This window comes from Sus scrofa, chromosome 9, assembly GCF_054392235.1.
Source record: "Sus scrofa isolate SSC_HxYL_T2T_F1_AM1 chromosome 9, Sscrofa_HxYL_maternal_Yorkshire_Landrace_v2.0, whole genome shotgun sequence".
Classification (NCBI taxonomy): domain Eukaryota; kingdom Metazoa; phylum Chordata; class Mammalia; order Artiodactyla; family Suidae; genus Sus; species Sus scrofa.
In genome coordinates, this window is record NC_139391.1 from 103,320,605 (window position 1) to 103,332,946 (window position 12,342).

A 12,342-nucleotide genomic window follows, 5' to 3' on the forward strand; every position below is an offset into this window, starting at 1 on the left:
AAACCTGTGTCCTCACAGATACCAGTAGATTCGTTTCCACTGAGCCACAACGGGTACTTCCAATAACCTTACTTTTTTACACAATTGAAAATTCCTATCTTGTGATGATGTACTTTAATTGTTACTGTCATTTTCTCACCACAAATTCTGCAACATATCCTGGGAGTGCAGGAAGATTCAGGGGTGAGGGTTGAGTCTGTAATTTGATTGAGCAAAAATTAATTTTGCAGTGGTTAATCAGTGATGAATTAATTTTTAAAACAACCTTACATTACATTATCATGTGTCCTAAAGTCTGGCCAGTTGTTTTCAATTAGGTTGTTTTTAAATGTAATAGACAAAGACTTGTTACATCCCCAGAGACCCCATACTTAAAAATGTATGGATTGCATCACATTCCTTAGGAGACAGGTATTTTGCTAAAACAAACAAACAAGCAAAATGATTAAAAGTTATTTTTCTCATTACAAATTTCTCTGTGCTTGTTTTTGTCCTGTCATAGTTACTTTATGTTCAAAGGACAAAGGAACCGGAGTGCTATTATACATGTTAAAACTCATAAAATACTAATAGAAAGAAATGAGGGGATTTCAAAGTAGATGTCACCAACATACAGATTGTTTTTTAGTTTTTTCTTGCATCTTTACAGTCATTGTCTTCCTCGACCCCTCTGCTTGACCCTGTGATCACACTTAAATGACATTTATACCAATCACCTTAGACTGAATCAACTGTATCTAACAGAATTTTCAGCAATGATGGAACTATTTTACATCTGCATTGTTCACCATGGAAGCCACACACATTTGACTGTTAAGTAGTTGAAATGTGGCAAGTGCAATTTTGAAAGTTTAGTCTCAATTTTACTTAATATAATATTTTACATAGCCACATGTGGCTTGTAGTTACCATGCTCACAGCACAAGATAAGGTTTTATGTGGCCTTTGTACCCCATCTTCAACAAATTATCAAATAACTATGCCACCAGGCCTGCTTTTAATTACCAGATTGTTTTCTGATTCTGCTTCACCTATTTAAAAGTGTTTTCTATCTGATCCAAATTTTCATTGAACTACTACTCACGTGTTAGACATTAGACATACTTTTAAGTTTTGTTTTCTAAAAAGCAATTACCCAATAACCATTTTCTATCCATAGAACATTCACTCCATCATTAGGAACTCCTGTTAAAGATACCTTGTGCCTTAGTCTCCTTGGGCTGCCACAACAAATTACCATAGAGTGGGTGCCTGAAAAAGAGCAGAAATTTATTTCTCACAGTTCTGGAGGCTAGAAGTTCAAGATTCGGTGTCTAGTGAGGGCCTGTTTTCTGGTTCATAGATGGAACCTTCTTGCTTGGGTTCTTATATGGTGAAAGAGGGAAGGCCTCTCCCTGGAGATTCTTTTATGAAGGCAGTAATCCAATCCCAAGGCACTTCCCAAAGACTCCTGATACTATCATCTTTGGCGGGGGGGTAGGATTCCAATATTTGAATTTTGGGGAGACAAACTTTTAGATGAGAGCACCTTGGATAAGTCAAGGCAAATTTATGTGTTGACCAACATTTCATATACATGCTCTGAAATGATATATTATCTAAAATAAATCAATACAAATCATAACGAATTTTGCAATATTTCCTATATTTAAGGTGGTTAACACAAATATTCAGAAGTGAGGCCTACAGACGAAAAATTACTATTTAGAGGATGAAAATGATAAGGGGGAAAAGAATAAGAAGATATGGTTACATGCAAGACATGCAAAAGATAAATCATCTCAAAGATTACGGAACTGCTTCTTTCTTATGCGGAAGGCAAGAATTGTATAAAAGTAAAGAATCCAGATAAGTAGAATAATCAAAATTTAGAGCTAGGAAGAATATTGGAAATCTCTCAATGTGGATCTCTCTCAATGTGGTATAGTATTTGATAGCAGTGACTTGATACCTGGACAGCAGTGGCTTAGAATTACACGTTACTAGCAGTTTAACCTAAAGCGAGTTACTTTTCATTTCTAAATCTCAATTTTTTATATCAAAGCCAATAATAATAATACACATCTCACATATACATAGCTTTTATTTGAGGGTGGGTGGGCAAGTAAGATAATGTATTTGCAACATTTAGCAAAATAACTGGTGCACAGTATCCCACTTTAGTGGTAAGGAAACTGAATTTTAGGGAGATTAATTTTCTCAATAGTAACTAGAATTTGAAACCATGCACATGACAAAAGTTAAGTCTACAGAAATAGTAGCAGCAAACAGAATGGTACCACATATGTGCCAGTCAGTTAATAAATGAAATGACTGATCTAACAGTATAAAACTCATTAGTAGTCTGCAGAACACAAAGCCCTATTAGCTTCCTTCTGACATAAATAGGTGCAAACATCACTTGTGCCTAAGAAACATGAGGCTTTGAAGAAAAAAAAATTTTGAACCAAGTGCAAGCTTTTAAAAAAATACAATAATGTACATTTTCCTATTCAATCAATCTAACTTACATGGAATACTACAGACCTTAAACTTTATGAAAGACTTAAAATTATATTATACAGGCAATGAATATCCATGTTGTACTTAAGTAATTATATGAATTGCAACATTTAAAGTATTCTCCTTACAAGATTTTCTGTCTTATCAAAATTTTTTCAGAAACGCTTTTGGGGATTTATAGGTTTAACATGAGGAGTATAAAGGTAATAGCAGAGTAGAGCATGGGGAAAACAGCATTATATAATTTGGAAAGAACAAAGAGAATGTGTTATTAAGACAAAATAAAACAATAGCACAATTCATAATGTTTTGTGTATTTGATTACAGTTTTGGGAGATTTTTTAATTGTTTATATTTTTGTTTATTTTGTAAATTATTATTAAGCATCTCCTACATGTTTGGTCTTAGGCTAATTTTAATGATTACAATCTTTTACAAAAGATATGTGGTTCTTCTTATGAGGTTTAGAGAAACTTACCCCATCCTATGGGCCATGACCATTTCTGTTCTACTCTCCCAACTGAATCTTTATTCAGTAAAGATTTAAGAATAAAAATAATTTTTAAGTTATTTAAGAATAAAAAAATTTACTTAGGTCTCTTCAACTGTAAAATGGGAATTATAATAATTCTTTTTAATATAGGTTGGTGTTATAAAATTGGGTTATGATGATCATTGTACAACTATAAATGTAATAAAATTCATTGAGTGCTTTAAAAAAAGATTAAATAAGAATCTAAGAGTACTTGGCATAATGTTTAGTAACACTAAAAACTCAATGCATATTAGCTATCATTTTTAATATAGAGAAATCAAATAACGTCAAAATAGAAATATAGATAAATAATTCAAAATAGGGTTAAGTATTTATTGTATTTTATGTGACAATTAAAAATTGTGAAAATAGGAGTTCCCCTTGTGGCACAGCTGAAACAAATCCAACTAGTAACCATCAGTTTGAAGGTTTGATCCACGGCCTCACACAGTGGGTTAAGAATCTGGTGTTGCCATGAGCTGTGGTGAAGGACACAGATGTGGCTTGGATCCTGTGTTGCTGTGGCTGTGGCACAGGCTGGCAGCTATAGCTCTAATTCAACCCATTGCCTGGGAACCTCTGTATGCAGTGGGTGCAGCCCTAAAAAAAGCAAAAAAAAAAAAATTGTGAAAATGTGTCATTTATTAAATAAGTTTATTCAATTTCCTTTTGGTGCCCAGGATAGATTTTGCCCCAAGTTATGATAATTATAATTATGTTTATAGCCCTGATTCTGCTTTCTCTGAAAACAAATAGAAAGACTGGTCTCCTTCATTATTTACCTTATAAGAATTTACTTAGAGAAAATCTAGTTTATTTAAAAGGGGTTTGAATCCCTGGTAAAGCACAGGAGGTTACCATGGGGCAATTCAGAATCATGGTCAGGTGGTATACTGAAAATGAAAATTTCCAAGTGTAATAGAAAGTAAAAAGGAAAGTAAAATGGATACTTAGGACATAAGGGAGAGGCTGACAAATGACTTTTAAGTTTGCTTGGTTTTGTTTTTATAAGAGAAAATGATCAAAGAGAAGGATTAACAATAGGAAAAGGTAAGATGAAGTGGATTTCTCAAAACTAGTTCTCTAGTTTCTCTAGCTATTTCTCAACCTTAGCTTCTTCCTGAAGCTGGGGTGAAATGAACTGGAGGGTGAGAAATGAAAGCTGTGGAGGGAAGTACATTCTGTGGATGGCATTAATTTTGCCTACTACCACCTCTGTATAGCTGCACACTGCTCAGGAGACATTTCACATTATGTCCACTTTCCCAGTCACTGTGGACAGAGACGCTGTGCCTGCTTGTACTTCTGTCAGAGATACACAGGGGGAACTATACCCCCAAATCCACTACAAATAAAGCAAGCTCTTACCTAAAGTAATCAGATCATCACCCCAAGGTGCAAAGACATATCTCAATATGACAAGATTCCGTTCCTTATCTCTCCTCTCCCATTCCCCAGGCAAGCCCTTTATCTCTCCACTTAGATTTAGGGAGTCTGGTGATTGCATGCAGGCAGGACAGAGATGGAGAAGAGAGGGCACTAATTATTCATGAATTCAAACAGCTTGAGAGATTGCCAGTGAAAGGTAGTTTTAGAAGGTATGCATATCACATACACATACGTGTGTGAGTGTGTGTGTGTGTGTGTGTTTACAAGGACATGCAGTCCTTGCCATGATTATCTGTCAGGCAGAACCTAGTCTCTTAGACATTTTAAGAAGAGAGCATGATCAGAATTTATCATAGATCCCAGATCCAACAAGTTACTTTTATGCACTTTTTGTAAATTTTTTTAAGCTCTGGGGAGATTAGTTCAGGTTCTAAAAAAAGCAGCCTGCTCTGAGCCCATTGGACAGGGGCAATTTCCTCGCCTGACTTTGTGGGTGCTTTTGTTTTGCTGGTTTATTTACCCTTTCCTTACTTAACCTCTTTCTACCTGGGCTGGACCTGTCTGCGCTCTGCCTCCCAGCCAGCCTCCCTTCTCCTTCCTGGTCTCTAAAACCCTAGGGAACCTGTGTCAGTGTTTGGAATCCCTAGATTGCTCTAGCAGTGAAACTAGACAGATTAGGAGCTGAGGCGCATTTGACAGAAAGGCAGTGCTTTGCTTCTCATGCTGCTTCCCCTTCCTCTTTTCCCAAATAGATATGTAAACACATGTATTTTCCTGTTTAAATTTAGCGAATTGGTCCTCTGCCGGTGCCTTGATTTAGCTATTGGGCTGAGCCTTGCTCCTCCCTTCCCTACTCGGATAGGAGCCACTGGGATCTGGAGCTCAAGCTTCCAAATTGAAGCTGGCCTCAGGCCAGGTGACCTTTTCTTTGTAAGTTTCTTTCCTAAGCAGAGTGGGGGTGGGGGTGGGGAGCAGGGATCTGTTTGGTGTTGTTGGGGGGGGGGGGTAGTGAGGAAAGGAGGGGGGGTGGAAGAGAGTAAAGGGCTGTTGTTAAACAGTTTCTTACCGTAAGAGGGAGTTCAGACCTAGATCTTTCCAGTTAATCACACAACAAACTTAGCTCATCGCAATAAAAAGCAGCTCAGAGCCGTCTGGCTCTTTTAGGCACTGAGTCGGAACAGGATTCTTTCACCCAGGCATCTCCTCCACTGAGATCCGCCAGCACATCCAGCAGCACCATGTGGGTGACCAAACTTCTACAAGTCCTGCTGCTGCAGCACGTCCTCCTACACCTCCTCCTGCTTCCCATCGCCATCCCCTATGCAGGTTAGTTTTCTCTTTTCTTCATGATGATTATTATTATTATTTAACTCTCTCTTGCTAACCTTTCCTTTTCCTAACACTCTCTCTTTCCCTATTCCTAGCATCCTTCCTTAACTCAGAATGAATTTTTTAAATCTCTCATTTAGCTTTCTTCTGACATTTTTTTTTTTCCTGTTTGAAAAGCATTTAAAGTGATACTTAGCATCCCCTCTGTATGGCATCATCTCCCTCCCCACTGGCCCAGCTCTGTCTCACTTAGCCTAGTAGTTGTGGATGGTGAGATGGGATTGAAGTGCTAACACTGGCTGGAACTTTGCTGGCTTGGCTAAGTTTAAAGCTCACCCGAGGGTCTGATCTGAAAAGGGGACAGTGATGGTCAGTACAGCAGAGACATGCTTTTTTTCCCTGAGGACAATTTCCCATGACAATCTACTACCCCACATCACTGAATCAACATCCAGGGCCAAATTATGACTTAAAATAGGTTTTTCACTTGGAGAAGTCAGATTAAACTCTGAATATATGCATGTTATAAAAATGAAAGAGAAAGCCTCTCTCCTAAGGTCTCATTCTTTCTGGGTATGGATGCCTGCCCTTTTTGAAACTGCAGTGCAAGGGAGGCAAAAATTGGGTGACTTTGATTATAGCTGCAGAACTGCTCCTTTCAGTCTCCCATTTTCTCCCTAGAATTTACAGGTTGGGATGGGGTCGCTTGGGAGTTCATATTGCCTAGAAGTTTAGAGGTTTCATGTGCTGCTTTGGGGAGTTTTCTGTTGTTATCAGGGCAAGAGGAAACATCTGTATTTGGTTGTATTATCACTGTCGTGACTGGGATGCCAACAGGAGAAGGTGATGCCATCACAGGTGGGCACAGGGGGATTAAAGAATGGAACAAATGCCCAGCCGGTAGATGTGGCCTTTCTATAATACAAAACAGAGAACTGGCTTATCTTTTGATATTAGTTAAATATGAAATTTATCAGACCTCTGATCTAGTGTCCAGTGTAATACAAAGGTTGAAAACACCAGGAATTTGCAAGATGACAAGAAAGATCATTCAATCCACCTGGCTTTCTTCTCTTTTGTGAAGTGACTCTCTTAGAAAACAACACTGTGTGGGAAGGGTCAATCTGAAAACACTTATGTTAGGTTTCTGAAGGGGTGAAAAAAAAAAAAAAGATCAGTCTGGCAGGTTATCATCCTTGAGATGTGTTATGTTAAAACTGATTCTTATACAATGTTGCTGGCTTCAGGGGTTTTGAGTATAAAATGAAATAATGGCTAATATTTTGAGGGCTTTCATTTTTAAAGATTAAAATGCTGATGGGTTGAAGTAAAATATTACCTGGAATCATTTGTGCTATGCATGGAGAACACAGTATGGAAAACCCAAACAGGAGATCAACCATAGACAATGTCTATTTGTTTTTGGCATGCCTTCTGAACTTTTGGCAGGAGATATACACTCATAATTACATTTCACTTTGGCTAATGTTGAAATGACTGTGTTTCCTGAATATAGGGAGAATGCAGCCCAAGAGTGTGCTGGCAGGCAAGGAGAGGCCAATTGGGAATTACAGATAATAGAATAATTCCTAAAGTGGATAATGCTAAAGTTGTTATCAAAAGAGGGGGCTGCCTTTGTCTGGGTGGCAAGTTTATTTTGATAGTTTTTTCTTTTTTTTATAACATGCTTCAAAAAGGAAAATGTAGATAGGACTTTTAGAACATACGAAGAAAGTTTACTCTTTTTATATCACCTAATGTTGAATGAACATTTAGAAGGTTTTTTGTTGTTGTTCTTAGTTGCTTTGGTTGTATTTTTTGATTTATCTTATGAGTCTGCTTTTTTACATACTGTAAATTAACACAATATTTAAAAAGAAGTGGATACTTTTAAGAAGTGACAACTAGTTATGAACAGAATATATTATGGAAATATTTTTGAAGGTTCCAAAAACTTGAAGAAATATTCAATATAATAGACTCAAGCCATCTTTATAGGAATTTGTCCACATACAATTATCCTCTATTCATTCACATCTATGCTGGATACAAATGTCCAGTCTTCTGTAACAAAAGAAGCATTAAATGAGCACCTACTGTTCAGGACCCCCTAGGGGATGCAAAGATGAACAAATGAGAAAGAAACCTGTAATTGTTGAGAAACTATTACAGACCAAGTTCTAAAACAAACTTGTTTAATTCTAATAAGATTGGCATTACTGAAATGACTCATCTTACATGAGGATACTGAAGTTAAGGACCTTAAACATTTTATCTTATTACCATAGAGATAGAGCTGAGTTTCTAACCAGAATCTATGTAAATGAAATATGTAATGTGTATTTTTTTCTTTTATTTATATTGAAACCTGCAGCAATGAAACAAACTAAAGCTTACTTTACTTAGCAAAATAGTAAAAAAAACTATTTTGCTAAGTAATATAACAAAAATTCTGTGTTAGCAGCATTACTCTGTTATGGTTGAGAGTTCATCTCTAGCTTAGAGAATCAAACTGGGTTTAGGAAGTATGCAGTATCCCAAAGTGCATATGAAAAGATAGGTAGTAGTATGATCCATATCTAAGTTAGGGGAGCACAAAGTGGTTGAAGGTACTCAGGTGAAAAAATATAAGAAGGGTAGGTAATCATGTGGGGCTGGTGTATTAGGTGCCTGAGGAGGAGCAATATGGCCTGCAATTGGAAAGTAAGATAGACTGGAAAAGTAAGATAGACTAGCATGTAAATGTTTGGATGTCCAAACATGCTAAACCACACTATTCTGAATGTTACGGGTTGCAGCTGGAGGTTTTGAGCTGACAAGATACCTGGCTTAAGGGTGCTGGTTTTGGTTGGGGTGTGGAGGAGAGATGTTAGGCAGAGACAGACAATGAAGGAAGAGACCAGGAAGAGGCTGAACAAGGAAGTGGAATGAAGGAGAAGAAGGGAACTATCTAGGGAGGTCTCTAATTTCACACTGAACATCATTTCATTTGTCAATCTTTTTGGAAGAGATAATTATGCTGCTTCTCAAATACCAACATTCGATTTAAATCTTACTTGGTCCCTTCTTGACATCTTTATTTGTGATACTGTTCTGTTCTCTAAAGAAGGAGAGATGCTTGTCCATTTGTGAAATCCAAGTTCTAGATAAGAGCAATGAAGATTTGCACTTGTATTTGTGATTTTTGCCTTTGGGAAGTTTAAAATCTCCAGTCACCACCATTCCCTTCCATTAATTATTTGTGTACTTTCATCTTAACATCTTGCCACTTCAAGCTGTTAATCACTAATCATGTGGGTAGGTTTCTGAGAATATGTGGAGCCAGATTCCTGCTTCTTTCCACACCCTGCAAATCCTTTCCTTGCATGATTTTCTTTGAAGTCAATAGTTAGTCCATACAGAAAAGAAAATATATGAGGTACTGAGAGAAATGAGTGTGAGGCCCAGAGACCAGAGGGAGAAATATGTCTTTCTTCAAGCACCTTGATACATTTGACCCTACTTTTTGTTTGTAGGTTTTCAGTAAGATCCTAATGATTTCAGTTTTAAAACAGAGACTTCAGTTTCTTTAGGAAATATAAGGAGAAGAAGAAAAAGGAGTTACAATTTAAAGGACAGGAAAGCATGACAAAGTTGTAGTGATCTCTTACCCTTTGATTTCATTTCAATATTTTGTTTATAAACTTCGACTAAGAGTCATGCACAAAAAATAGCAGGGAAAAATCTGATCCAAAGAAATTTTTGAGTTTCTTCCCAAATTAAGCTCGTCTTTTAACTGTTTTCAGTAAAACAAGCATCAGTTGTTAATACATATGGAAGAGAAAGCTGAAACTATTTTCAGCAAAGGAATTTTATTTTCAGATTCTGTTTTTTGAATGACTCCTGTTTTGAATTTTTCTTTTATTGAAGAAGGAATTAATTTTATAGATGTGTGGATTACATGATGTACAACTAGCTTGAACTTCACATTTTTGAGTAATTAGTAACTGACCTACTAGAAATGACTGAATTATAAGAGAAAGCTTCTAAATCATGAGAAATAAATAGTGAAAAGAGAATCCAGGTATCTGGTTCTAATTGCCTCTGATTAGCTTTGTAGCCCCAGACAAGCTTTTCACTCCTATTTATTATCTAGTAAGGGGAAATCATGGATTTATTTGCTTTTCAGGATACTTTTTGATCTTTAGATAAAAGGTAGTTATAGAAAAGTTTATCAGCAAGCAAGGGTAGACTATTTTTTTATGAGTACAGCCACATATTAACACATTTCAATAGGACAACTGAGGATCTACAGAATTAAATACAACCAACAATCCCACAGAAACCACTTTTCTCTATAGTCATCCTCAATGCCTTGCTCCATTTTGTGTGGTTCTGAGAAAAGAAACCAGGGCATTGACCAGGGGTTCTCTTTTATTTGATAATTAGGAAAATACATATATGAACTCCATGTTTGTCTTAGACCTTTTAAACTTAGTTTTATGTTCTTCTCTCACACTTAAACATATGTAATAAATACATCATACATTAGGTAAATTTTAATTCTATAGTTAATTGAATTTTGGCAGATAGTTTTAAAATAGCTTTTCTGCATCCATTAACTACTATTTGTTTCTATGAAATATTACAATTTATACAGGAAATCAGATGCTTAGTATGCTGTGAAATATTTCACAGTACCTTAGAAACAGTACATTAAGATCAAAAGGAGAAATTCTTAATGGAGAAACTTATCTCCCATGTACATGGTCCTGTGACAGAAACCAAACTTTGAAAAGAATTATATTACTTCTTTATTTGAGAGAATAACAGTTTCTTTTCTTATGCCAGGAATTAAAAGATAAAATTTCAAAAACAAAACTAAAATTTTACATATTCATAACATCTTTAGCCAAATTGATCTCTGAATGAGTACAGTTTAAATAGTACCTTTTATTTCAAATATAACTTTCATCTTATAAATTGAGTAATGGAATATTAACATTTAAGACAATTAAACAAAGTCACTTGGCAAGTCAATAAGAATGCCAGAATTATCATCAGTCTGCCAACATTATACAAAGCATTTGGTTCACACTCAATAAATAACATGTTGATAGATTATTTGGTTGATTGAATTTCTATGTTAAAATGTCTTTTAAATCATATTTGTTCTACCATAGCCATTCCATTGTGTAGGGCAAAGAAAAGTTAAAAATGAAGGCATTATTATAAGAATTAGTACCAGTCTTTGCGGGATTGTGTTCTGGAGTTTTACAGAGAACCAGAGATTTAGAGGAATTCATGTTTTCTCTGATTTATTGTGGACCTCAGGTTAGGACAGACATTAATGAGTAGCATCTGCAAGTTTACTAAAACAACTGGAGCCAGTGGTTGTTGGAAAACTTAAGAGGATGATACCATTTTTGGTACCTCACTCTGTGTAACCATGTTTCCAAATTTTCTGCACAAATTTTCACCCTCTTTTCTCAACACATTTCACCATGTTAAAGACCAGGAATGTATTTCCTGTTCTGCCATGCACATTTCTTCTTTACTGATAGCTTTAACCAAATCTTCAGAAACTATTCACAAGCCATATTTCCACATGCTTTCTTATTGAGTCTTAGAGAAAGATGGCATCATAAGAGTTTAAGAGTGGGACCTGTGAAGCCAGACAGCTGGAATTTGAATTTTGAAGTCATCAATTTTCTCCGGTGTCATGGTTTCTTTATCTTAAAATAAATGTATTATTTCTGCCTTTGTTATAAAGTATTCAAAAAATGACAGGCAGAGGAGGAGCACAACTGTGTCCATTCTTATTATACAATAGCTGCAATGTCTTAGAAAATCTAATCCTCATTGTGAAAAGGTGATCATCATTAGAAACCAGGCGACTTTGGGCAAATTAAGAATGAAGCAAGTATTTTTTTTATTCTAAATATATCTGTAAGGTTAAGTCTCTTAGGATATTTTAGCTCTGTTCTTCAGTTTTTTAATAGAAGGCTTCATTCTATCTAGGGGCCTGGTAAAATACCTTCATGAAGAAAAATGATACCGCTACATTAAAGGATGAAGTTTTATACATATTTGATTTATAACATTTGGCTTGATTTCAAAACAAACAGTCCAGTAATACTAAGAAACAGTGCTCAATAGCACAGAAAACACTTATGTAGGAAATGAGAAGGGCTAAAATATGAATAGTATGAAATACTTTAAAGAGTGAGCCAGAAGAATTTATCCATTGCATCATTTCTTAGTGAGAAGTTTCACACCTGTCACTGAATTGGCTTATCTAATTAATACTATAACTTACATAAGGAGCAACTGTAGAAGGGAATGACAAATTTAATTACAGAGGATGATATGATACGCCCTCTCACTTGCTTTCATGCTTTTTGGAGAATATCATGTTACTTATTTCTTAAGAGTGAACTCTGTCCTAATTTTTAAAAGCATCCTTCATTTGAAAGAATGTAGATGAGTAGTTTTGCATGATAGGTTATTTATTTTTTACTGATTATAATATTCCTCTCTTGCTCTTAACTATCTGAGAGTATCATTCCTCTTATCATTCCACTCCCAACCACTAGACATCTAGTATT

At 35.8% G+C, this 12,342-nt stretch overlaps 1 protein-coding gene and 1 long non-coding RNA gene across 12 annotated transcripts in view; one reads left to right on the plus strand and one right to left on the minus strand.

The window, feature by feature from the left end:
- Positions 1-12,342, minus strand: part of LOC110255496 (uncharacterized) — a 714,189-nt gene that overhangs the window by 56,713 nt on the left and 645,134 nt on the right. The window lies entirely within an intron of this gene.
- HGF (hepatocyte growth factor) overlaps positions 5,283-12,342 on the plus strand; it is a 75,653-nt gene continuing 68,593 nt past the window's right edge. For 5 of the 11 annotated variants that reach the window (XM_021063486.2, XM_084977315.1, XM_084977311.1 and 2 more), the window contains exon 1: positions 5,508-5,752. In XM_021063486.2, coding sequence (XP_020919145.1) covers positions 5,665-5,752 — 88 coding nt within the window. In that variant the 5' untranslated portion in view covers positions 5,508-5,664. Of the gene's footprint in view, positions 5,357-5,507; positions 5,753-12,342 lie in introns of those variants that run through there. The other 6 variants (XM_003130222.6, XM_084977310.1, XM_084977314.1 and 3 more) reach the window with 2 other exon arrangements.